Raw genomic sequence first — 26,746 nt, 5'->3', positions numbered from 1 at the left:
ATGGCCACCTCTTCAATTTCTTATCAATTTTAACTTTTCCTAAAATAATTGTTGGTCAGAGTTTGTTTAATATCCTTTTTTTTTTTTTTACTTTATCACATTAACACTTCGCAGAAACCAAAACTCTTTCTGACCAAATTCTCTTAATATTAAAGAAAGATTATTTTTGTCTTACTAATTTTATCAGTACTAGATAATACAATGATTTAATGTAATATTTTTAAACTATGCATTATAATATGTTCTTATAGAGTAGAATCAAGTATACTTATAAAAATAAACATAAATTTAAGCTACTACCTTAAGCTTTCTGAAGAAAACTGAACAAGGTAATACCTAGCTGTTGCCATGTAAGAAGTAACAGTTAAATTCACATAGAGAATAGTACTGCATAAATAGAAATTGGAGTACAAAATTGTATGTAAAACATGCCAAGTCACTGAAATATAGAGTGAATAGTTTTGGAAGTTCGAAACCATACTGAGTAATAATATAGATGAATTTATAGGTGATGAATATTTAAAGATATATGAAACATATTTACAATATTTTGGAACCAACATAAAAATGTGAAGTTGATATCAAGAAGGATATAAACACTCTTTAATAATATGTTCCTCATTGTCACTGATAGAGACAGAATGTTAAACATTACTGACCACAGTTCTGAGCCCATGTGGTAATTCCTACCATTTTACTACTCAAAACTATTTCCTTCTGTTCAGACAACACTTTGACTTTCTTATTGAGGGACCAGTGATCTCCTGGGCATGAGGGACTAAAGAAAAGCATTTCTTCCTACTCCTGCACTGAATTAGAAGGATTGTCATTGAATGGCATTGTTGCAGAAAACAATGAAGAAATAATAACACCACATTTTATTTCTACCACCTATTAGCTATTTTTTTTCCTGACAAGTTATTTGAACATGCACTTCCTCATTTCACACAGTGAATAATTCCAACTCCTAGGTTATTATAGAAGTGAATAAGAGTGGTTTTCATATGAATATATTTATTCTAAGAGATGGCACAAAGTTCAGCAAATGTTAATTGGACCTTATGCAAAATTTCCCATTAAAGTCAGGGTAGGAAATTTTGGGGGCGTGTTACAAAAAATATGAATGGTTGTGAATATATGAAATAATTTTAGCTCAGAAAGTTGTGAAACAATAAGATATTAAAAAGTGCTTTATGGTAAAATTAACAAATAAGTGAATAAATATCTAGATATCTGTCTAAATATATAACATTTTGCAATACTACTGTCTGCAAGGAGAAGGGTACAAAAGGTACTGGGAGCTACATAAAGTAGGGAGATTCAAAGTTAGGAACACCATGCAAATGTAGTCATGTTGTCAATACCAAAAGACTAAAATTTGCAAAATTAACTGGAAAAAAATATTTTGCTAATGACTTTTATTTTTTTTAATTTTCTTTACATAAATATGGAAATACTACTATACAAATCTGGTGCACAAAATTTAATATTTTTCATTTTTTTATTGAAGTTCTTGGAGCACTAAAGGATGCATGACACTATGCACAAGTTTTCTAAGTTTTCCTTAATCCCTTTGTGCCATTTTCCCCCCTGTGAGATTTTTTTTTTTCTTTCTGAATGTCTCCATCTTCATGGTTAATAAGGGCAGCCTATATAGAAGAGGAGAAATTCAATTCCAAATTGCTTGAAGGTTCACCTTTGAATTTTACTTTGATCAGAAGAGTCCCATGACCTTTAAATTTGATGAAAAGAGGGAGTGGATATTAATCTCATTATTTTATTTTGAAGTTCTCCCAAAGCTGGTGACTCTAAACCACATTTCTGCAAAATGACATTTGTGGTCCATGTAAGTTGATCATTGTTACATGGTGAAAGGCAATATATCAGATTTTAATACACCTTTAGTATTTTATACCTGATATTCTCAATCCTCAATCACTGTACTACTTCAGAACTAGCACTATTTTGGACAGTTTAATTATATGTCTTATATCTATGCTTAAATGTAAAGATTATTTTTTATCGCCCTTATATATGCCAAACTGATTTTGATATTCTAAAAATGTTTACTCTTCTTGCTAGTAATATCTGCTATACTGTTGCCTTTACACAAAGATATTCCCTTGTGCTTCAGAATATTACAATTGAAGCAGAGTATATAGTAAATGTATAATAATTTCACAAACTTTTAAAGGACACAGTAAATCAACTAACTACACATTTCATATGGTAACATTCAGATGAGAATTAGTTACCGAAATCAAAAACCCATTCAGCTTTCTAGTACTCTATGTAAAGAACTTCTACCAATATAATTTAATTTTTTGAACAATCATTCTGGGCATGCATATTATTATTTTCATCATAAAAACTTTTTAAAAAATCAAATAATGTTTGATATAAGAACAAGGTCTGTGGGACTATAATAATAATTTGTCTCAAATATTTCTTGAAGTGTGATTTGTGAATTACTTGCATCAGAATCACTTCACTAAAATAAAGATTTCTGGCCCAAACTTCAAGCTGCTTAATGAAAATCTCTGGTATTTGGGACTCTAAAATTTCAATTTTAGCATTTTTTTCAGTTTGCTAATCATACTAATGTAGAACATAAATGAAATATAAAATGTCATAATTAAGACTTTTATACATATAGCTATAATGAAAGGGGAAGAATAAGATTAAGAAAACAATGCAGCAGTAAATAATCTTTTTTTTTTTTTTTTTTTTTTTTTTAATGCCAATAGCCTTAGAGAGAAGGGAAGAAGTCAAAAACAGTGTGAAATCTGTAAAGCTTTACCAGGCAGCTATTGACTTCAAGAAACTGTTAGGAGCCATAAAAAAAAGAATGAAATCTTGCCATTTGCAACAACATAGACAGTATAATGCTAAGTGAAAGAAGTCAGTCAGAGCAAGACAGATACCATATGATCTCACTCGTGTGGTATTTAAGAAACAAAACAAATGAGCAAAGAAAAAAAGAGAGGAGACAAACCAAGAAACAGACTCTTAATGACAGAGAACAAACTGATGGTTACCAGAGGGCAGGTTGGTGGGACGATGGGAGAAATAGAGGATGGGCATTTAACAGTACATTTATCATGATGGGAAAAAAAATAAAATGATAAAAAAAAAAAAACCTGCCTGACACAATATCTTTATATGATGATGGGAAAAAAGAAGGATAAAAGATAGTTTAAATAAATAAGTCTCTCTCTACCTCTTTCTCTCTTTCTGTATCCGTATTCCAACAATACCTAGTTAAAATTCACCAAAGTATTTAAAAAGTTAGATAATTCAGACTGTCATAGTGATAAACATATAAGAAAAAGAAGGTGGGCGCCTGGGTGGCTCAGTTGGTTAAGCGACTGCCTTCGGCTCAGGTCATGATCCTGGAGTCCCGGGATCGAGTCCCGCATCGGGCTCCCTGCTCGGCAGGGAGTCTGCTTCTCCCTCTGACCCTCCTCCCTCTCATGCTCTCTGTCTCTCATTCTCTGTCTTAAATAAATAAACAAAATCTTTAAAAAAAAAAATAAGAAAAAGAAGGTGATTTTTATTGTCCTAAGGTTAAGGATAGTAAGAAATACCCTATAGAATAAGTGTAAAAGGAATGACATAGAGGTGTTTGTGCTGGTAAGAAATAAAAGGGGGGGGGGGGTTGCTGAGTGGCTCAGTCAGTTAAACATCCAAATCTTGGTTTCTGCTCAGACCATAATATCATGCCTTGTGAGATAGGGCCTCGTGCTGGGCTCTGCATTCAGCAGGAGTCTGCTTGGATATTCCCTCCCTCTGCACCACACAATTGTCTGAGGATGACTAGCAGGAAGCAGTGGATTGCACCAGTACAGATTAAAAATGACCAGGGCATGGACTGTGGATTTTGCTTGAGGAATAATGAAAAAGAGACAGATGCCAGGGATATTATAGTCAGCATGATAATGCAAATGATTCAGTGAGGAATTGGACAGGAAATTTTGATGATCTTCAGACATTCTGATTCCTAAATGCCCTGCCATTAATGGCTTTGACCACTGTAGTCTACTCAGAGTATGAAGATTTATGAATTCCTATAAAGATGGTAAAAATACTTGGTCTTAAATCAACCACTGGAAGAAGAACTCATGGAGCAGCAAATGCCTTAAGTAGTCATTTTGTAAGGTAGTAAGGTAGGCAACAAGAATAACGATTTCTATTTGATTTAATATCTCAAAAGAGATTATTTTTTAAAACTATAACAAATGTAGAACAGTGGAACATATTTTATCTTTGGCCATAAAACATTGCTTTATAAGGAGTATAGGGAAAATTGCAAGGTGATCATCAGGCGATTAAGATGTATAACTGTTAAAATTAATTATTTCTCCTGCACAGTCGTTGAGAGCTATTTCTAGTATGTAATAAGTAAAATATTCCCTGAAGATTAAGAATTTAAATGTGGTTCCACAATTTAAAAGAAGAGAGCTTTATTACCATGAGCAGGTGATTTCTTTTATCCATCATAAATACTGGGTTCCAAGCTATGGATAAAATAGATACTCGGTACTGTTAACAAATACCACCTGTCCTACCTAAATAATTCCAGAGTTTGGAATTAAGAATCACACTATCCTTATCTTCTTTGTTTAAATATCTCTCTTTCCTCTTCTGGAGTTATAAAGCCGTATTTTTCATAACTTCCTAAAGTACTCAGGATACATGATGTTCATGTCAGAACATAATCTGGTCAATTAGCATTTAATCCTCCCAACTCTGAGCAGTTCCATTTTTTGACTTCTCAGCATCTCAGTGTAATGATGAGCCCAGAGGTTCTTATCTCTAGTAATAACATAATAAAGTGTATCTCAGGTCATTCCTCTTATTTAAAATGAGCCCTGATTTAGGTGTCTTTTGGTTTGGTTTGGTTTGTTTATCAAAGTAGGTAATGTAAAGAGCCAATTTTTATATTTTAATCAGTAATTCAATATGCCAGCACAAAAATAGCCTTCTATACATAAGCACTATAATAAAATTATTAAGCAATCAGTATTGTTTTTTTTTCCCCATTGGAATATGTAAAACATCCTCAGGAAGATTTGACAAACGTAAAGCTATATATAAAAAAAAAGAATTTTGCAATAATCAGAATTCACTCCAACAACATATTTACTAGATCATCCTAAACACCTTATTTTTGAATTATCGGTGGACTGTGTCAAGAATTAGAAACTGTAAAGAATTGGAACAATTTTCTAGATCATTCATCTGCAAAACCACAACTGAGGGAAAATTGTTTTTAAAAATCAGTGATTTTATCCATTGTCCACTTTATTATAATTATGTGAAAATGTGCTCATTCCATTACCTCACTTCAGGAATGTAGACAGAGTCACTGACCTGGTCTTAAAATTTATTTATCTATTTTAGTGATTTATTGCATTATGGTATATAGTAAATGTGTATAGGAAATACATATGTAAGCTTTTTATAAAGAATCTAAAAAAAAGGTAAGACGATGCATAAATAATGCCCTAATAATATATTAATTTTCATTTAAACCATAATCCATACTCATACTTTTACAATATCATTATTAATCAAATACCTATATTCTTGAATTATAACATTATTGTCAATTATGCTGACATTAATATATGCTTTAATGAAATAAATTTTTGTTTTCATGATTTGAGTTTTTCAGTAATGATGATTTTATAAGATTTCGCCCATGTGTTAGGAGAGCCAACACTGTCCTCACGAGTATCCCAGATAATTCACATGGCATCACCAAAGCCTAGTTCCAACAACAGCTTCAGCTATCTGAATTGGCTATGACAGAACTGGCAGAAACCTAGAAATTGCAGTTATTTAGTTTGGCCACCATGCCCAGAGAAATCTATTTGGAATGGTTCTGGAAGCTGTTCTTTTATTGTGTGCAACTATTCTTAATATGGTGGCATTTGACAATCATTTTAAATAAGAACTGAAGCCAATTAAATGGTCTCTCTGTGGATTTCCTCTGACAGATGCACAGAGGCATCTTGTGTTAGCCAATAGGCATTATTTAAACATAGCTAAAGCCATTCCAGCATTTATTTTGATGTATCCAGCTAATTATATGGCTGAGATTTATGTTTAAATAAAAGATTTTAATCAGATCTATTGTTTTCATCCTCTGCTAGACTTCTCATCATAGTGTCATGGTACCTACATGGGGAAGACAACTTCTCCCACTAAAAACTTGGGCACATTGTCTTGATTCCATAGGAATAAAAGTATGATTTTAAATGGGAATTGACTGCATTTCCCTATCTGTGATTAGAAGAGTAAAAATTCTGCAGCTCGATGAGACAGATGACCATTTGCTGTTCAATGGTTAATTACACCTTGGACATAGAGCAAGACAGGGGGAAAAATCCCAGAAACTTAATAAGGATGGATTTGCTTGACAGGCAAACTCAGTTTTTATCATGGCTACTTATAATTTTCAGTACTTCTTAATTCCCAAGTCTTAATTAAGATTTCAGTTTTGCTATAAAATAAGCTAAATTTAAGATTTAACATAGGATAAGGAAAATTACTATAAACCTAAATTTTAAAAAAGTATTTCAACAAGTTAAGTCCAGTTGAAGTTACCCTCAGCATACTGGCAATACACAGAACATTGGCAGAACTCTCTACCTAATAGTTATGAATCTGTGATGGCTGGCTTCTCCATTTCATTTGGTTGAAGTTACTACATTAGCAGATTTGTGAGTTTTGTTATGAACCCAATTTTTCTTTCTTTTTTTTTTTTCTTTTTTTTTTTTTCTTTTTTTTTTTTTCTAGATGCTCCACCAACTGGTCAGGTACACAATGTGAGAGACCAGCCCCAAAGAGCAGCAAGTCTGATCATATTAACACAAGTAAGTAACTCAGGTGAACATCTTGGGTGTTCTATATGGTACAGAAATGATTTTTTATGCCATTACTAGGGGACTTGAGTCTTGGAAAATCTCCTTCGTAGAATTTTGCAGGAAATGCACTGCAATCCAGGTGTTTTAGAAAAGCTGGAGCACTGAGCTCACCTGGTGACAGGATCCAGCATTCACGTGCTCTTTCAGGCAGCAAGAGTTCAAACTCTGGCAGTTTTCAGAATGCACATCTGCAAACCTAGCATAACCTTTTCTGGGGAAATGTACATCAGCTACCAAGACTGCAAATATCACAATGGATATGAAAATGCTCCAGGAAAAAAATGTTTTAATTAGAGCAAAGTGTATTTTCTTAAATTGCATTTCAGTATGTTGTTGTAAAGCAGACTTGACTGTTAGTCTTAAAGAAAAGTATATTAACAAGCAAATCTTAATAAGGATCATGGTTGATTTATTGCTTCTTTGTCTTCAAAGTATTGGTTTTGAAGTGTATTAAAATATAGCTCAAAGATTTTGCAAATCTTTTTTTGTGCAGCTGTAGTCTTAGGACAGGTCACTGATAGGAAAGTCCATCTACATCATCATTGTTTGTCTATGTGTATATTTTTAACAAGTTTAAAGGATTTTATAAAGATTTTCAAAATGAAAGTCAAAAATAAAGTTTCCCAATTCACACATATTGTCATTAATATTATTATGAATGGAGAACTTTTGAAGTATGTAATATCTATCAAGTGGGTAAATATATCCTTGAAGAACAAAAATAATATCACTGATGGATAACTGTTTACCTTAGCAATTTTCCTCTAGTCCATCACTGCTGGTGAAAAACATTTTCATGAAAACAAAAAAACATACTATGGAGTTTGTGAAAAAGGAAAGGCACTCTCGAAGTCAAAGTATGCAATTTTTTGTACCCTACATACCGGATCTCAGTGTTTGCTGATCTACTTGTTTGTTGCTCCTGCCCAAATAGTTTCTCTGTCACTGCTTAAGATCCTTCAAGCAACACTGTCCAAAGTCCCACCATTTAGAGATTAATTTGGGCCAATAAGCATGAGCGTTTTGAAAAATGGCAAATAGATCTAGAGTAAATAGCCTAGATGTACAGAGATGAGATGAGTAATCTTTGATCATAGAGTGTTTGGGGCTTACCCTGGAATTTGTGTGTTGTCCTTAGGGAAGGAAAGGGAAAAGGCCTTAGGAAAACTATGCGCACATTGTTGTAGGAATAGAGCACTAGGATTTGAGGAATTGGTTCATAAAAGTTAGTAGAAGAGGCAAAATATACCTTGCCTAATTTGATATTGCAAAAGGAGAAGAAGAAAAAAAAAAAAACAAACTTCTTATTCTCTCTTCCCAGGATCTAGGGCTCATATCCACACTACCTATAATTGTTCTGGAGGCACACTAATTTACATATGATTTTGTGAACCAGTTCCAAACTCAACAGTCATTAATAGCATTGTTTTTAAATGAAAAATGCATTTCAGGTTACCAACCTATAGAACACACTGAATTTATAAGTTGACAATTGTGGAGACTTAGCCTTTTATTTTGGTGATTTCTCCATTATCTAAGATAAATGAGATATATAGCTTTTTAAAGAGTCAAAAACAATTTTAAGTATTGATAAACTCCGTGAAAAAACAAAGTAGCACATCAATTGAATTTTCAAATTTTATGTAAGTTCCACTCTCAAGGGAAAGTTTGGTGTTTGGAAATGGTTTGGGGGACGGGAACAACAGATGTTTTTATTGGAGGGTGGTGTCTCCAATTATTTGCAGGGGCAAAAAGCTCCATTATAAGGCAAATGCCTCTAATTACATACAGCAGTTCTAAAATAAAGACTATCAAACAGAAGAGTTGCAAGTATTTGTAACCTTTTTCCCAAAGATTCTGATGTCCTTCCTCCCATCACTAATTTAAAGTCATTAAGTTTAATGGAAGTATCGATGCACACTGAAAGGGCTATTAGCTATGTAAATGTCAAATTTTCTTAAATTTGAGCAAAGTTGACCACATAATGATACTATTAAAAGGCACTTATCATCAGACATTTATGCTTAGAGCAACTTGCCTCAATAACTCTGGAAGAAGGAAAAAAGGTAGTTAAACTAATCCTACCTAAGGTAAAGCCCAGTAGTTTTGAATGGTTGTCAAATGTTCCCCAAACTTGGAGAGAAATCATCTGCCCAGTGAGAAAGATAGATACTTTAGCAATGTTCAGATCTGCATTTCCATTAACAATGAAGCATTCCTTGATCATCAGACCTTGGAATAATAAAGAATACACTGCTTCTGTTGGCCTGACTACTGTCAGCTGGCATGGAGATTTACCTTTCTAATTGATGCACAACTTTCTTAATCATCTCTGAGTACTCATACTGATGTTTTCTGGTCGTTGCTGTTTAAAGTATCCAAGAGATCAGCCTGTGGAATTAAACAGATCTATTATCCTAGCATGTTCTCTGAGGTTCCACTTAAAAAAAAGCTAGTCTGACTCTTCTGAAGTTATTTTGAACAGTTTTAAATTAAATATGATAAAATATTCCTTGGGTACTTCTATTTAAATTTTACCTAAAGTTCTAAGGGAGTGAATGCTCAATGTTTGAATTATGCTGTTCATATTTGCTAAAATTAAAGAGGATAAGAATATACTCAGCATTTGTGAGGCAGTAATATTGAGATGCTATATTTTAGTACAGTGACAACAGAGATGTGATATCTGTTAGGGAGTTGTTTCCTCTTCTCCTATTTTGCCCTTATCTCTTTTATGCCATCTTGTTTTAAAATAGAAAAAAAACACTAATTATGTGATACCAAGGAACCAATAATTTGCAAATACAGAGAGATAACTGAAACATGCAACAAAATAATGCTTTTGTCCTAATTCTCCCAAAGCAAATATTTATCAAGCCTCAACTAAGTGTCAAGTACTGAATGAGATCCCAGAGACAAGTCAGTGAGTGAGACAGTGCCTCTTGTTTGAAGCTGAGGTTATAGAAGGGTAAACAGCAATAAAGCAAGGAAGCAAACAAATGAGTAAACGTGCAGATTTATAAAATAAGTTTTGATTGGTTCTGTGAAGTAGGCAAAAAAACAAAAAGAAGCAAAAATAGAGAATAGCAGGTGAGAACTGAGGTCAGGAGTGATTTCTCTGAGTGATGATACAGAAGCTGAGATTTGAAGGATTAGAAAGAGAAGAGGCTGAAGGTATTTCAAACACAAGGGACAGTAGGTACAAAAACGCTGGAACAGGAAAGAGTTCGAGATGCTCAAGGTCTTGAAAGGCCAGTGTGCTGGCATCAGGGGACAAGAGGGAGAGTGACACAAAGTGAGGATATTTTCTTGATGACTTTTAAAATTACAGTTCATCACAATGCTTAAGAGAAAACATCCTAATCACAAAAACATATCTACATTCACATTTATGCATATATGTGAACATGAATTTAAGAGCAGAATACATAGCAACATATCAAAAGAGATTCATTGTAATGGCATGTTTAATATTTATATTTTTCCACTATAAATTCAACCAATAAACAAAGGTCCTCTTCCTCTGACTTCCATGACACTGAATTTTTCTTTTTTTTTTTTTTTTAAGATTTTATTTATTTATCTGAGAGAGAGAATGGGAGACAGAGAGCATGAGAGGGGGAGGGTCAGAGGGAGAAGCAGACTCCCCACCGAGCAGGGAGCCCGATGTGGGACTCGATCCGGGGATTCCGGGATCATGACCTGAGCCGAAGGCAGTCACTTAACCAACTGAGCCACCCAGGCGCCCGACACTGAATTTTTCTGGTTCCTTTCTTACCTCTTGAAGCAACTTTCTTCTTTGTGAGATATGTTTTCCCTGTCTCTTCTGGGCAACGCATTCTCCACTTACACTATACACACTCTTCATGGTGGTCCATAATTCTTGACCTCACTTACCAACTCTATGTTGATTACCCCTACATTTCTATTCTGATCCTGGTTTGTCTCCTGAGTTTGAGACATAGATCCCATTGCACAATTGCTATATCCATATCTATGGCAATGTCTATATCATCTGTATTCCATGGGAAGCTCAAGTTCAGCATGTCCCAAAATGATCTCACCACCTTCCCCTACTCAAGCATAGTGCTATGGCAATATATATTTTTAAGTATTTAATAAACATGTATGTTATATTTTCTACATGATAAACAATCCTATTTACATTACTATGAGGTCATATTAATGATGACTCTCATTTTATGGATGTGTGAACTGAGACAAAGATAATTAATTTGCCCAAGGATACGTTGCTAGTAAGCTGAGGTTTGGACAAAGACAGCCTGGCTCCACAGTCTATAATCTCAACTGCTGAGCTTTCCTGCCTCTCCCAGCGGAAGGGTCTCTTCAACCTAACAATTTGATAACACCGTCCCTTCTAACAGAAAAGTATTGTGTAATGAGGCTTCAGAACAATGTTGCAAAGAAAGACTTGGATTTTATGTGACAAGTTTATCAAGATGTCAAGATATCCTCTCCATCTTTAGTAAGTACAGAACGTGCTTTTTTAAATATCAGTTTAGGGGCACCTGGGTGGCTCAGTCAGTTAAGCGTCTTCCTTTGGCTCAAGTCATGATCCCAGGTCCTGGGATTGAGTCTAGCATCGGGCTCCTTGCTCAGCGGGAAGCCTGCTTCTCCCTCTGCCTGCTGCTTCCCCTGCTTGTGCTCACTCTCTCTCTCTGTCAAATAATAAATAAAATCTTTTTAAAAAATCAGTTTAAACAATCCACCAATAAGTTAAAGCTAAAAAAAAATCACCTGCAGTAACCTTTGATTGATATATGTTAAAATATATTTACTGCTATATATTCTACTTATTTTGATAAATATCTGTCTTCTAATTCTTTTAAAAATATATGTTGTTACCAATTGTTCCATTTGATATAAAAATTTTATAAAATCCAATTTTAAAAACTTGCCCAATTGCCACCTGCATTATTTATTGGCTATCCTAAGCATTATTGCAGTTACCTTAATTGGTTATATAAACAATTTAGAAGTCTAGGCTCTTAAAGTGCTGCAATGTAAGGAACTGGAATTGCCATTACAGATGGGAGAAAGAAAAAGATGGAGATTGGTAAGTTTTTTAGCATGTATACATAACAGCATTTCTACCTTATATAAGAATAAAAGAAACTATATAGAACAAATAAAATCTTTTTTTTTTAATAATATACAATTGGCAGTGAAGGGAAAGTAACTATATACCCTAAGACCAGAATTGGTATTTTATATCTATCAATTTACCACAAATTTTCGGGGAAAAAAGAAAAATAATGAAGTAGGGGTATTTATAAAGTCATGATCAGTCAGTTGAAGTCATAGTTTATGAAGAGACCAAGCTGTTCACTGGTATTTAAAAATTTGTGAATAAATGTTAATTACTATCCAAGGTGCCAGATTCTCTACTTTCTTTAATTACTAATAAATTACACATTCATATAAGGTTCACTTTCCCCAAACCAAGAAGGTAATATAATATCAAACTCGCTAAGTTGTATAGTCCTGGTAAAAACACGAAATAATAGAATGAGCTTTACATTTTAGAAACTGACTAAATAAGGCAAGTCCCTTTTTTTTTTCTTGCATGGAAAAGGTAGTTATTTGGTTATTTTAAACAAATGATTTTTAAAGTTCCAAATTAGAAGATTATTTTATACATGATATTTCCTTAATAAAGGCTTTTTGGTATTTTGGTAAGCAATCTCCAGTATGGACTATGTCACACAGATATCTTCTGTCTAAACTTCTGTCAAAACTGATCTGTATTACTATTTTGTAACCCTTAGGAGCTGCTTATTATGCTAAATATTACCATTCATTTCTACCACAGTATTTTTACATGCATGTGTATTTGCAGAGGAAAGTTTATATACTTACTAATTCCTAATATTTCATTCTTGAGCCATTCAAGATCCCCACAAAATATTTCAATTAGTTTTGAGGTTCACTTGCTTTAGTTTTTTGCTGACTCAACAGAATCAACCAGATGCTTATTCTAAAGGGACAAAAGTCTTTGTGTCATAGGCACTAGATATTTATCTGTTGGAAAAGTTAACATTAGGGACTTGATAGAACTACTTAATACTCTCTTGTTATTAAGCAACCTTCTCAGTTCTCTTCCTGCATGACATAACTGTAGGTGTATTCTCCTGTAGATCACATTACCAGCAAAGGGGTATTCTCTCCTTCCTCTGCGGGGGCCGGGGGGAGGTGGTGGAATGGATGCTCTTATTGCCAAGGCAGAAATACAGGTTCTCCTCCATTTTGTTTCTCCCCTATGCTCAGATGCATAAAAACTAAGACCCAGTTTCTCTGACCACTCTTGGAGATCTCTTCCATAGATCTTCTATTCCATTTTGAAGATAAGTGATACAACCTAAGATAATTTTTGTAAATACATGGAAAAATGTGAAAATGGACATTTATAATATAAGCCAAACCCTCAGGTTTATTTTGCTGAAATTATTCTGGAATGGAACTTAAGAAAGAGAATCCCCTTTGCCTCCCCACCCCCCTATTCTGTTGAACCAAATTAATAGCCCTGTGTAGTAGGTCTCCTTGTCTCTGTTTTATTGGTGAGGAGCATGAGCCTCATGTTTGAAATAACCTATCCAAGGGCTTATTCTAAGTAAGTCGTGGAAGTGATATTCAGGCTCTGTCTATCTGAATCCAACTCTGATGTCCTTCTATTTGACCAGGCTGCATTTGCCACAATTACTCACTGACAGAGAATATTTATAGCTAAAGGAACAAAAGTAAAGGTGGGATTGTAGCCAGTGGAACTATGTAAATGTGTGTTCAGTCACCATTGATTTACAATAAGTTACCAACATGTACTTACTTACATCATTGCAAGTAAATGTGTATAGTGAGAATCAGACTCAGACTGACAAAGAAATCAGCATTTCTAACCTCAAGGTATTTAACTGCAACACATAAATGAAAGATATCTAAAGAAACATTTCCAGCAGATCAAGTATTTAATAGGAGAGTGATTTTTCAGTAACAGAGTTATGAACTAAGAATATAGACATTTGGCCTGAGCCTTACTTTTCATTACATCAATGGTCAAATGATTTGGTATAGTAAAGTATTCAGTTATATCACTCTTTAAATCACTTTATTTATGTGTTCACCTATTCATGCATTTCTTTTTCAGGAAGCATCGCTATCATTGTGCCGCTAGTCCTCCTGGTGATTTTGATAACCACCTTAGTAATTGGTTTAGTGCTTTGTAAAAGAAAAAGAAGGTAAGATTCAATGGTTTAGACAAAAGGTCGGTAAATAAATTACATACAGAGTTACAAAAACGTAGTGTTTTTCCTTTTAATTTTTTTAATTCTTTTTTTTTTTAAAAGATTTTATTTATTTATTTGAGAGAGAGAATGAGAGATAGCACCAGAGGGAAGAGGGTCAGAGGGAAAAGCAGACTCCCTGCTGAGCAGGGAGCCCGATGTGGGACTCGATCCTGGGACTCCAGGATCATGACCTGAGCTGAAGGCAGTCGCTTAACCAACTGAGCCACCCAGGCGCCCTTAATTTTTTTAATTCTTAAAAACATGATTTAGTTATTCCAACTGCAAAATCTTGTTTTCGAACTATTTTATCCTTCTATTTCATTTTAAAGTGAGTATAATTCAGAACTCTTGTCTCCCTTGTTATGTTGATGGAATGGCTCCGTTTATATATTCTAACAAAACTAACAAGGGCACATATTAATTAAAATTTCAGTAGAATTTTACATTTTTGGTAGTTTTTCCATGAAACAGCAAGAGTCTCTGAAGTGCATCCTATTATCTTAATGTGTAAGATTAGTAATATCAGTACAATGATACTGAATATGTATTATGTATCACAACTTGTGCATTTCATTCACAAATTCTGCATTGGTTTATGTTATATATTCCTGGAAGTGTGATTTTTCAATTTATGTGAATATGCAGTTATAGAGATCTGGAAGGAGTAGGTTGTCTGTAGGGTTATTATCTGGAACCAAGTGTCTGTGAGTCAGTTTTTTAAAAAAGGATGACTTGGGGATTGAAAACAATCTATTTCATGGGTGCCTGGGTGGCTCAGTTGGTTAAGCATCTGCCTTCAGCTCAGGTCATGATCCTGGGGTCCTGGGATTGAGTCCCTGCTCAGTGGGAAGCCTGCTTCTCCCTCTCCCTCTGCCCCTCCCCCCGTTTCTGCTCTCTCTCTCTCTCTTTCTGTCAAATAAATAAATTAAACAAAAAAAAAAGAAAACAATTTATTTCAAAGATTCTTTATCACTACTTTTTAGTCATAGTTTTCAGAAATAAAGGGTAAAGGTTAATTTAAGAAATAACGAATTAGTGAATATTCAGTTTCAACTAACGTATCAGCTATTTAAGAGGAATATGTTCCAAGTGCATTTTTTGCTGTCAAATCTAAGTAATTTGGGGAAATAACTAACTTATCACATTAAGACTTTTTTGGTTCTTCTATGACTTGATAAATATTTTTAATGCACTTTTATTTATGAACTCTGTGAGTTATGTTAAAGTAAGTCAGTAAACCTACAAATATGATAGCTCTATGTATCATGATTGGAATATTGAGACAGTTTACACTTACACTAACGTAAGTGTTAATGTTCACATATCCTAGGACAAAAACTATTAGAAGACAGCCTATTATCAACGGAGGAATCAATGTAGAAATTGGGAATCCATCTTATAACATGTATGAGGTGGATCATGATCACAACGATGGAGGTCTTTTAGATCCTGGTTTTATGATAGATGCAACAAAGGTAATATGTTTTAAGATGATGGACAGTAAGCACTAACATTCCTGAGTCATTTATCTGTAATATAGTCCTGAATTTTATCAGCATTTCTTTTTATCTGAAGTTACAGTGAAGAACTTTAGGATGCATTGAATGTTATAGTCTCTTTTAAAGAAAAAAATAAAATTATGGCTTGCATTCACTTAAAGCATGAAGTTAAGATAACATGTTTTGGAAAATACATACGTATTCATTCATTGAGTTTATAAACATGTATAGTTTACTTAAAATAATGTTTTACTCAAATGTGTTGAAATGTTGGCATATCTAAATATACAGCCTAGCATAAAAATACTGTCTGATTTATTTTTTAATAATAAAAAGAGTGCAGTACTTCATTGTCAAAATAAGTATTTTATTTCCAGTAGTGTTTCATTGATTCAGCTAAGCTGTGCCCTTGGATTTGTTTGTAATCAAATTACTTTTGAAAAATATTTTTCTACTATAATAGCCTTCCTATCGATTTGAGTCATGTTGTTGATACACACAGCCTAAAAATCTAACTCTTTTGGTAAAGTTTCTATTCTTATCATTGTATGCTCAGGTTAGCAGCTTTTAAGAGAAATAGATAAATGATACAATTATCCAGATAAAGTAAACTTGCAAAGATTCACTACACTGTATTATCTTCATATTTTGTACGGTAATGATAGACTATTCTACTGTGAGTTAAGAACATCAATTTGCTATTACGGAATGATTTTTCTTAGCTTACTCATTCATTTATTGAATAGCTAATTTATTTTCTGATATACTAAAGATGCTTTGTCCAAAATGCACCTTTACATTGTAAATAATCACCATCTATGTCCAAATGGGTTTGCGCTCATAGCAACAGCTGTTCCCAAAGATGTTGAATAGGGTCCCATACATTCAGGCTAGTTCTGAATCCATGGCCAGACTATCTGAGCCTGAAATCGATGGTCAAATATTTATTTCTCTGAAAAGGAATCAATTATTAGTGTGTGTATAAATTTTTACACTATCAGAGGATATTGTAGTGACTTTTTTCCTAATTAGAAGTAAATTTATACTTATTATTAATCATTAATTCACTAATTAACTCCTACATTTGAAATTGTTCATGAAATAAATCCTAGAAACCTAAGTTTCAGTGTTTTCTACTTAAAAATGGAAGACTCTATATATTATGCACATTGTTATTTCATAATTTATCTATGAAGAAGATAAATAATAGACTTCTCATATTCTTTGAATTTTTCTTAGGAGAAAGTACATTGTAAGTATAATATGAACTGATGAGGACATACTTTATACACTTTTCATAAGGAGAGTTCTCATTTTCCTCATCATTTTTATTTCTAGTGATAGAATTAAGCCAATTTGGGTTACTTAAAGAAAATAGCTTTTTAGTACTCCATTTAAAATTTTTTCCACATTTACTCTAGGAAGATAAAACTATGCTTCAGTGCCCCTCAGATATACTTTTAATGTACTTTGCACATAACATTCAATAAATATTTATTTACCAATTTGCTGACTGATTGACCAAAATTACATTAATGTGACTTAGATGGCTGAGTCTAGCTTGCTTCTGATTTTTGAAATGTAAATATGAATTACTGCCTAAGAAGTAACTGCGAGAGACACAACTAGTCCTAATAGGTATAAACAATTTTAGAAAGAAGAGGACCACACCGAAGCAACCTTAATGACCAAATGTTTTTCATAGAGTATTTGCTGAGTTATGATGGTTTGATATAGTCATGATGTGATCAAATGAAAATTGCATCACACACGAAAAGGATTTTATAGAGCATTTTCATTATTTTCAAAATGGATAAAATTTATACTTCAATCATATCTTCTAGTCAAAATAACTGAAACAGTAAGTAAAGTTAATAAAAAAGATTTGACTATGGAGGCAATCACAGAACAGTTTGAAGATTTCAAAAAAAGGAAATTAGTATTTACTGGTTTTATCTCGAAATTCATCTCAAATTTTACTTAGATTATTTTCAATATTTTTTCAATGAGGTCCTTATGGGGGAAAATGAAGAGGCAATATTGACCTGATTTTATATTTAAAATCTTTTTCTAGGGGCGCCTGGGTGGCTCAGTTGGTTAAGCGACTGCCTTCAGCTCAGGTCATGATCCCAGGGTCCTGGGATCGAGTCCCGCATGGGGCTCCCTGCTTGGTGGGAAGCCTGCTTCTCCCTCTCCCATTCCCCCTGCTTGTGTTCCCTCTCTCGCTGTCTCTGTCAAATAAATAAATAAATAAAATCTTTAAAAAAAAAAAAAAAATCTTTTTCTGAGACCCTTGCCCTTATCCCCAACTTTGTGATTATTCATTGTTAAGAGTTGATAGTTATTTTTTTTTCAACTCACCTTTAATTTACTTCAAATTTGTACATTAATTTTTTATGGTCTTCAAATTTTTGCCTAGTTTTTTCCCCCATTTGGGGTCACTAATAAGTACTCTATCCCGAATATGACTGTACCAGATTGGCTAATTCTGCCCTTAAACCCAAGAAAATCTAAAGTCAGTGTTCTTGCACGGAGACTTAGTGAACTAGTTTAATTAGTAATTCATTTGGAGAGTCAAATTTCCAAAATACAGATTTTTTTTTTAAGATTTTATTTTATTTTATTTTTAAAGGTTTTATTTATCTATTTGACAGAGAGAGATACAGCGAGAGAGGGAACACATGCGGGGGAGTGGGAGAGGGAGAAGCAGGCTTCCCGCGGAGCAGGGAGCCCGATGCGGGGCTCGATCCCAGGACCCTGGGATCATGACCCGAGCCGAAGGCAGACGCTTAACGACTGAGCCACTCAGGCGCCCCCAGATTTTTTTTTTTTAATGTAACACTTTTAAATTTTTTTAAATATAGAGTGGTGATGAATCTTTAATTAGAAGCAGTCAGGGGCGCCTGGGTGGCTCAGATGGTTACGCGTCTGCCTTCGGCTCAGGTCATGATCCCGGGATCGTGGGATCGAGTCCCGCATCGGGCTCCCTGCTCTGCGGGAAGCCTGCTTCTCCCTCTGCCTCTGTCTCTCTCTCTCTCTCTCTCTGACTCTCATGAATAAATAAATAAATAAAAAGAAGCAGTCAGATATTTGAGTGTTCAAAATGGGCTACTGTCAGAACTTTTCAAAGGGACAAAACCTTAAGTGGGGGAGTCTAGTATATTTTTCACAGAGTAGTTAGCAAAGATAGGATTTCTTTGGGAAGGATGAAGTTAAATAAATGGAAATGTATGGAGGTGTCTTGATGCATGGCGTGTCTATCAGTAAGCTGTACATAACAGAAATGTCTACTTAAGAAGCACAGATCCAATATTTATATTTTTTTCTTAATCTATTAAAGCTACGATGAACACACTGTTTGTGCCCCAGGGCTAATGAGTATTTTTATGCTATTTTTATGCTATTTTTATGACTTAATATGAGTTTATGTCAATGAAAATCGTTCCATGATATTAGATCGGAAACTAAAATTCTCTGTTTACATACAGGCCAGGTATATAGGGGGAGGGTCCAGTGCTTTCAAGCTTCCGCACACAGCGCCTCCCATCTACCTAAACTCTGATTTGAAAGGACCACTAACTGCTGGGGTGAGAGAAGAAAATTCATTATTCCATATCCATTCCATCACAGAACCCCTCGCAATGAAAGATGATGGCTGGACTTAGATAAGGGATGTCTTGAATTGAGTTTTTAATTAACAAGAGATTTCAAAACAGTATTAAAACCTGAGGCTTATGTTAGATGTCCCGCTTATGCAAGATTACAAAGAAAACATGTTATCATTTTAGACAAGCTAGTAAGTAGAAATATCTCTTCTGCTGATTTTGAAAATGTCACAGCACTTTAACAATAAAAATGAGTTTTTGCTATTCTTAGAAATCTCTAGCCAAAAATTTAAACTGAAAAATTTAAACTTAAATTCATGTTTGGTTTTATTCATTTCCTATTAAGATATTTTGTTTAGTATTTACAAGTTTGATGTCCACTTAAATAAAAATATACTACAAAATGTGGCATCATATTGAGAAATTAGAAATGGTCTAATGAGACCCCTCTTAAAAATTTTTTTTTTATTAAGTAACTAGTTTCTAGAGGAAGGTACTCAGTCTTAAGTTACATGGTTTATGGTAGATGGAAGAGGGATAAAAATAAGGGTATAAAGATTCCTGGGGATGAGTATGTTCTCCTTTGTACCTCTCTCACATCAGCTGTTTTTCATTCTCATTTTTTATCATGTTTGTCTCATTTGCATGGCTCAAAGATTATATGTTTCTTTGTCAGAACTAAGATTTAGTGTTCTGCATTTGGGAAGACAAAAACAAAACTAAACAAAAACTAGGCAGTAACTTCTTGGGTTAAGTTACAATTAATAAAATGATAAACATTGCATGTTTTCAACTGGAAGAGATCACTTCTGCATGTCTCGATTCTACTTCAAAGTGCTCTAGGTATCTATGAAAATTACGCTAACTATGAACTTCAAATCCTTGGAAGAGTCCGAAAGTATTTACAATAATAAATACATATAACTTGTTTGAAGCAAAAATATTGTCTTTATTTTAAAGTCTATTCCACCAATGTATTTTACTATTATTTTCTTTGTTTTCCTGTTTTTAACTTCATATTGAAAAAATTATAAGCCTCAAGCAATTAGATGACTTTCTGTAAACACATATTTCCTGCCACTGCTCTGGCGATAAGGTGGCAAGCACACGGACTGGAAATAAGATGATTTGGTTTAATGTTTTATGCTTTTAAGTAATCTCAGTGAATACTGTCTTCACAAAGATATCCTCGGGCTTTTACTTTTATGTCAAAGCTCCACTTAGATTCACCAGTTACCTGAAAAACGTACAATTATGTTTTTATCCAATACCGCACAAAAGTCAACTAAAGCCTGTAAACAGAATTTCAATTACATTTATGTAATTACTATTTAGAAAATTAAATGTGTTGCATATAAATGTGGTTCACATTGAAAGATAGACATCCTAGAAAATAACTAATGTGGTCAGAATTGATGATAAAAATTGAATTTCTCTATTTTTTTTTTTTCTCCTTCAGCCAACAAATTACTCCAATCCGGTGTATGCAAAACTATATATGGATGGGCAAAACTGTCGAAACTCCTTAGGAAGTGTTGATGAAAGGAAAGAACTGCTTCCAAAGAAAATAGAAATTGGGATAAGAGAGACAGTGGCATAATCAGTGATACCTTTTATATGCTGTATAAATGTATAAAATATAAGGATTACTTTTGTATATTCCAACAGTATTATACTTGTTTTGGCATCAGCATTACCTCCTTCTTTATCTTTCTCCTGGTTAATCGTTTTCTGAGTTTTCTGGGTTTTACTTTTTGCTGATGACTATTGATTGACCATTTGTATGGTATTTTTATGAAAAAGAACTGCACTACAATACAATTTACAACAATGCTGCTGATATGATTCACCTTTGGATTTGTTAAAAATTAAAAACAACATATTCCTTTGTAGTGTGAATATGAGCAATCTATTTTATATGAACTTTTTTGGTTCTACTTAATCAACAAAGAGAATCTCTGCACTTTTTCATTATATGGTCTGAAAGCTGTAATACAATGTCATTTTACTTTTCCATTTAAACTGATGGAAGAATGATTGAATGGTCAACTCTCTTGTTTGTGCACATTAAGATTGATTCAGACTGCTGAAAATATCTAGCCCTCACAATTCCAGCATCACCTGCTTTGAAATTAGCCTTAGATTGCCAAGTGATAGATGAAAATTTTGAGGAAAAACTTTTAAAAATATATACAATTAATAATTTGCATGAATACCTACAACCACATTTGCCAAAATTTAGTGGACTCTATGTGATATACTAAACATATACACCCTGTAAACAATAGTTGTATTTAGGTGGTAGAACATAGCAAAAATATAACCATAAGTGGAAAGACCACACTTGCTATGGGATAAGACCTTTTGTTCTCCCTCAGTCCTGAGGTAAATAGCCAGCCTAGAGCACAACAGGGCATTGGGTACGTATGCCTTAGGAAGTTCTTCCTAGTCATGTGCATTTTGTGGAAGATTAACCCAACCCCTTACCACGCAGAACACTGAACAATAATACATAAGCACACAAATTGATGACAGAATTTCAATTATGTGAATGCATTCTCTTTGCTAGGTCAGGAGGAAGAGGCAAAACAACCGTTATAGTATAGAGTAGTTGGTAAAGAGTTTCAATATACAGTATGACTAATCCAATATTTGCCCTATTCAAAATATATTCTTAAAGGACTTTCCAGGATATAGAAGAACAATTATCTGTCCATAATCAAAGGTGGAGAGTATAAATGCTGACCAGTTACTCTGGTACTCTGGTTTCTTTTGGTTATGCAAAACACATGGACCCCATTCACTTGTTTGTTTGTTTGTTTTCAAATTTTGACTGAAATAAGTACGATTTATTTAAGTTGTATAAAAAAGGATAGCATTTTTATACAGATATCTTTAAAGGCACAAAAGATTTATTCACAAGGTATGGAGGGCTTTTTGTTCCTCTGATAGACATGACTGACTTTTAGCTGTCATAATGTATTAACCTAACAGATGAAATATGTTTGTGGTTGCTCTTTATCCCTTTGTACAAGCATTAAAAAAAAAAAAAAAAAAAACTGCTGTTTTATAAAGAGACTTTTTGTTGTACTATGTGCATGCATACTACCTATTTCTAAACTTTGCCATATTGAGGCCTTTATAAACTATTGATTTATGTAATACTAGTGCAATTTTGCTTGAACAATGTTATGCATATCATAAACTTTTTCAGGTTCTTGTTTAAGTACATTTTTTAAATTGAACAGTATTTTTCATTTGGTTATAATAATCATTTTGCCTATGTTTCTACAATGAAGTGTTAAATACTTTATAAAAAATTGTTGGCTGACTTATTTAAATGAAATTCTACATATTTAAGAACTTGTGTTGGGTAGTTTTTAAAACTAAGAAAATTCTTTTATTTGTGGACTGTAATATCCCTAGGAAACTATTTTAGTAAACATGAGACGTAATTTTTGTTATATCCTTAGAGCATATTTTCTGGGTTAGATTGATTTCATTGCATCACTTTTAAAAGCACAATAGAGAAAGCATTTTCTCTCTTCTTGGAGCAGAAACATTTTCCTTGCTTCATATTTTTCCCCCATCTTACATTGCTTATTATGGATTCTTATATTGCAGTAGAAAGAGAGGTAGGTTATAGACACAGTAGTGTGACAATTGTGTTGAAATAAACCAAAGCTCTTCCTGCCTTTCCCATTCTCAGAAAGTGTACTTTATGGAAAACTCAGATTGCATGAGATGCTATTTAGGCATTATTTTGTAAGTGGAATGGTTATCGGTATACCGACCTGGAGTATCAGCCTGGAGAAGGAAATACAGGAGGCTCTGATTTACTGGAGCTATCATTGAGTTATATTATGTAAAGTGGCCTTTTTATATCAGAGCTTTACAAATGTAACTGAAATTATTATTCGAAGGAAACAGAACCTACAGATTGAGATGATCTTGATACAGTTAACAGTGGTATAAATATCTAGCGTATCATTTATGATACACAGACAACTAACACCCAGAGTCTGGCACAATGGCCTATTTTTTCACTAGGGCTTTGATGAAAACCATACTTGAGAGAGTTCGGGATATACTTTTTAACCCTGAGGTCCCATCTACATTATCAGGGTCCTTATGTCCACAGTATGCTTCACCATCCCATGCTGGTGCACTCAAGTCCCCATCAGAGTTCATAGTCTTTCTTTTTGCAATTATTTTGCCTTCAGTCTTCACAGGACAAAGATATTTTTTCAACTACTTAAATTTATTTATATAGCTCTAGCTCTTTCTATTTCAATACTCTTATGCAAAAACTCATATAAATGCTAGAAATTCAGGTGTATAATTCTCCTCCACGGTGACCATCCTTTATAAATGCAATCACCAAAATACTTCCTAAAACTTTCCTTCAAGATTTGATGGAACATATTTTCTAAAAATGAATATTTCATGGTAAATTCTCCTTCCTACCCAAAAGACTATTCTTCTAAAGTAGGGGTTTTCTAGACATTTGGGCCCAGTTAGTTCTTTATTGTCCTTTTAGGGAAGGATATTTAGCAGGATCTCTGCCTTCTACCCATTAGATATTACTAATACCACCCAAAGTTGCAACAACCAAAATGTCTATAGACTGCCAAATTTCTTCTGGGGAAAAAATTGCACTTATTAAGGACAAATGATCTAGGGCTGTGTTCTGCCTTCCATTATTAAAAAACTCTCACCTGAAACAGCTAAGTCAAAAAAAGAAAAAAAAAAAGAAAGAAAGAAAAAAGCCCCTCAGCATCAAAATCATGGTGCTCCCTCCCAAGTCTTTAAGTTTTTAATACTGATGATGCATGAGGTATAGAAATTTGGTATTAGTAAAATGCCTATACAGTAAAAAAAACAAAACAAAACAAAAAAGGGAGAACCAACTAAGGGAGAAAAGTTTCATTTAGAAACAGTTTTGTGTAAATTTGGGCTATTTTAATTTATGTAAATGTTTTATTTGGCCATTTAATGTCATTTATGATTATGTTTTATTTTGTTTTGTGTTCGATTATATGCTTATTTCGTTGTTTCTTGAGGTTGAGATTTAAGCTTGTACTTTTCTTGTACAAATGTTACTTTCCGCTTTTATAACTCAGATATGAAGAAGTTCAATACTCAGTGTATATTATAGCTACTATAAATGAACTATAATATGCAGAGTACCCACAATTTCCAAACCCTAACTGAGAAAATTGGTGTATGTGGTGAAATGAATAGGAAAAAAAATACACTGCTTATTTTCCTTTAGCCCCTCACATGTCCATATCTTCAAACAAATACTCTTGATGTAAAATCTGATTCCTAAGAATACTATTACTATTTACAGAATCAACTCTTTCATGTAGTTTTACTTTAAAAATTAAAATATAGGGGCGCCTGGGTGGCTCAGTCGTTAAGCGTCTGCCTTCGGCTCAGGTCATGATCCCAGGGTCCTGGGATCGAGCCTGACATCAGGCTCCCTGCTCAGCGGGAAGCTTACTTCTCTCTCTCCCACTCCCCCTGCTTGTGTTCCCTCTCTGGCTGTGTCTCTCTTTGTCAAATAAATAAATAAAATCTTTAAAAATAAATAAATAAATAGAAATTAAAATATAAGAGGCTAAGAATCCCACAGAGTTGAGCAAAATAGAACTCACTATTTTTTGAAAGCTGTTTTCTTTACCTAATGCTCCATTCCAGTTTCCATCAGTTTATTTAATGAAAACTTTTTCAAAATTAGATGATATAATTTAATGCAAATTAAAATCATTGTTTAAATAGAAACCCTTGAATTGTAGCTTGTAAGAAAAGGAGAGACTCAAGCACTTCTTTGTGAAGGTGATTACCAGATAATATAGCACAAAAATTATTTTTTCCATGTATTTTTAATATGAGAAAAACAACAAAAAGAGCCAGAAAATGGTTCATTTTTCAGTTCTGTTACCAATTCCATTGCTAATATATCCAGAAAGTTAACACACCAAGAAAAAGATAAAGATAATTAACAATATACAGAAGTAGTTTTACTCAGAACAACATTTAGCTTTTGATGATATAATATCCACAGGTCCAGGAACATGTACTTCATAATGTGCTATGCATGTATCTAGTCTAAAAAAAAAAAATGAAATGAAATGAATTCTCTGGTTTAACTTTTCTCTAATGGTTATTATACTTAAATGGCTGTAACGTATTCTGAAAAATAGTTTACAGTGAATCCTATCATTTTTTGTACCCAAAGTGATCAAAAATCAAAAGAAAAATTGTTACTGAAGATGGCTTATTTGATAAATTCTATGCTTAAAATGTGTTCATTCTCTCTGATGGATAGTCTGTCCCTGTCGTTGGGGTTTGTAAGATAATGGTGAAATTAAGCAATATAGTACTGATGCTTTACTCATTTGTTTACTCTAAGATAATTTTTCAACTGTAATTTCTTCTGCAGTTTTAATACATAAAATATGAACCTCCTGATGCAATTGATTTCTAGCTATTTACGCCATAGTAACTTGGGAAACCAGTACTAAAACTGTTATAACCTTTCAAAAGGATAATGTCCATAGTGAAAACCATACACATCTTATTCAGGTCAGTAATTTAACTATAAATGGGAAAATACTTTTTCACCTACAGCATAAACTGTGAAATATGATTGAGAAAAAAATTAGGAGTTTGAAATATAAGGCTGTTTATGGAGATACTTAAAAAACAATACACAGAGTTGAAGTTTAGAGTAACTTTACTAATGAGCTACATTTCTCAGTGGGTAATGTCGAAAGTTAGGTAGGAAATAACTGAACAATGAGGTTTCTAAACAGGAGTAACCTCCGTCCTTGCAGTCAGCTAGCCTCAACGGTATATTTGTGGAAATCTATATAAATAAACAACAACAACATTAACACATACCTCACATATTTTCACACACTGGCTTGGATGTCCCATTAATTGTGAAGATGGCATTTCTCTCCTATTTTTGTAAAATTCAGTCATGTTTCGCTTCTTTGGCTTATAATTTTTAGAAATCACTACTCTTACCCAGAGGGATAACTGATCCCTAGTTTCTTATTCCTTAATGCAAAATCATCATATTTCTCTCCGTTTGCTTATCTTTTTTTCTATCCAAAGTGACAGTGCAGGAAGCCAGTATTCCTCTTTTGGACTATTTTGTCATAACCTGTATCCCGTATTGCTTATTCTCTAGTTTAAAAAAAAGTCATTTTAGAAAATGTAGAAAATAAATATAAAGAAAAAAGAAAAATTACCACTAAAACACTAGAAATAACCAGTTATCATTTTAAAGAATTTTCATTTGTTGTAGACTCATGCATAAATTTAAATTTTCTACCCCTCTTTTAAAATATAATAACATTAAAATATTTGTTTTTATGTCTTTCCTGAGCTTTCAT

The 26,746-nt window shown here is 33.5% G+C and overlaps 1 protein-coding gene across 1 annotated transcript in view; it reads left to right on the top strand.

Annotated features, from left to right (window-relative positions):
* LRP1B (LDL receptor related protein 1B) overlaps nt 1-22,483 on the top strand; it is a 1,839,752-nt gene extending 1,817,269 nt beyond the window's left edge. The window contains exons 87-90 of the mRNA XM_045868938.3: nt 6,805-6,881; nt 14,095-14,185; nt 15,564-15,708; nt 20,797-22,483. Of these exons, the coding sequence (XP_045724894.2) occupies nt 6,805-6,881; nt 14,095-14,185; nt 15,564-15,708; nt 20,797-20,937 (454 nt within the window). The 3' untranslated portion in view covers nt 20,938-22,483. The remainder of the gene's footprint in view (nt 1-6,804; nt 6,882-14,094; nt 14,186-15,563; nt 15,709-20,796) is intronic.
* Nucleotides 22,484-26,746: the final 4,263 nt, after the last annotated feature.

This window comes from Mirounga angustirostris, unplaced genomic scaffold, assembly GCF_029215605.1.
Source record: "Mirounga angustirostris isolate CCGP_5_RB_7025 unplaced genomic scaffold, mMirAng1.0.hap1 SCAF_3, whole genome shotgun sequence".
NCBI classification, from domain to species: domain Eukaryota; kingdom Metazoa; phylum Chordata; class Mammalia; order Carnivora; family Phocidae; genus Mirounga; species Mirounga angustirostris.
Note: the sequence above shows the minus strand (reverse complement) of the source record. Positions and strands in the feature narration are given on the sequence as shown.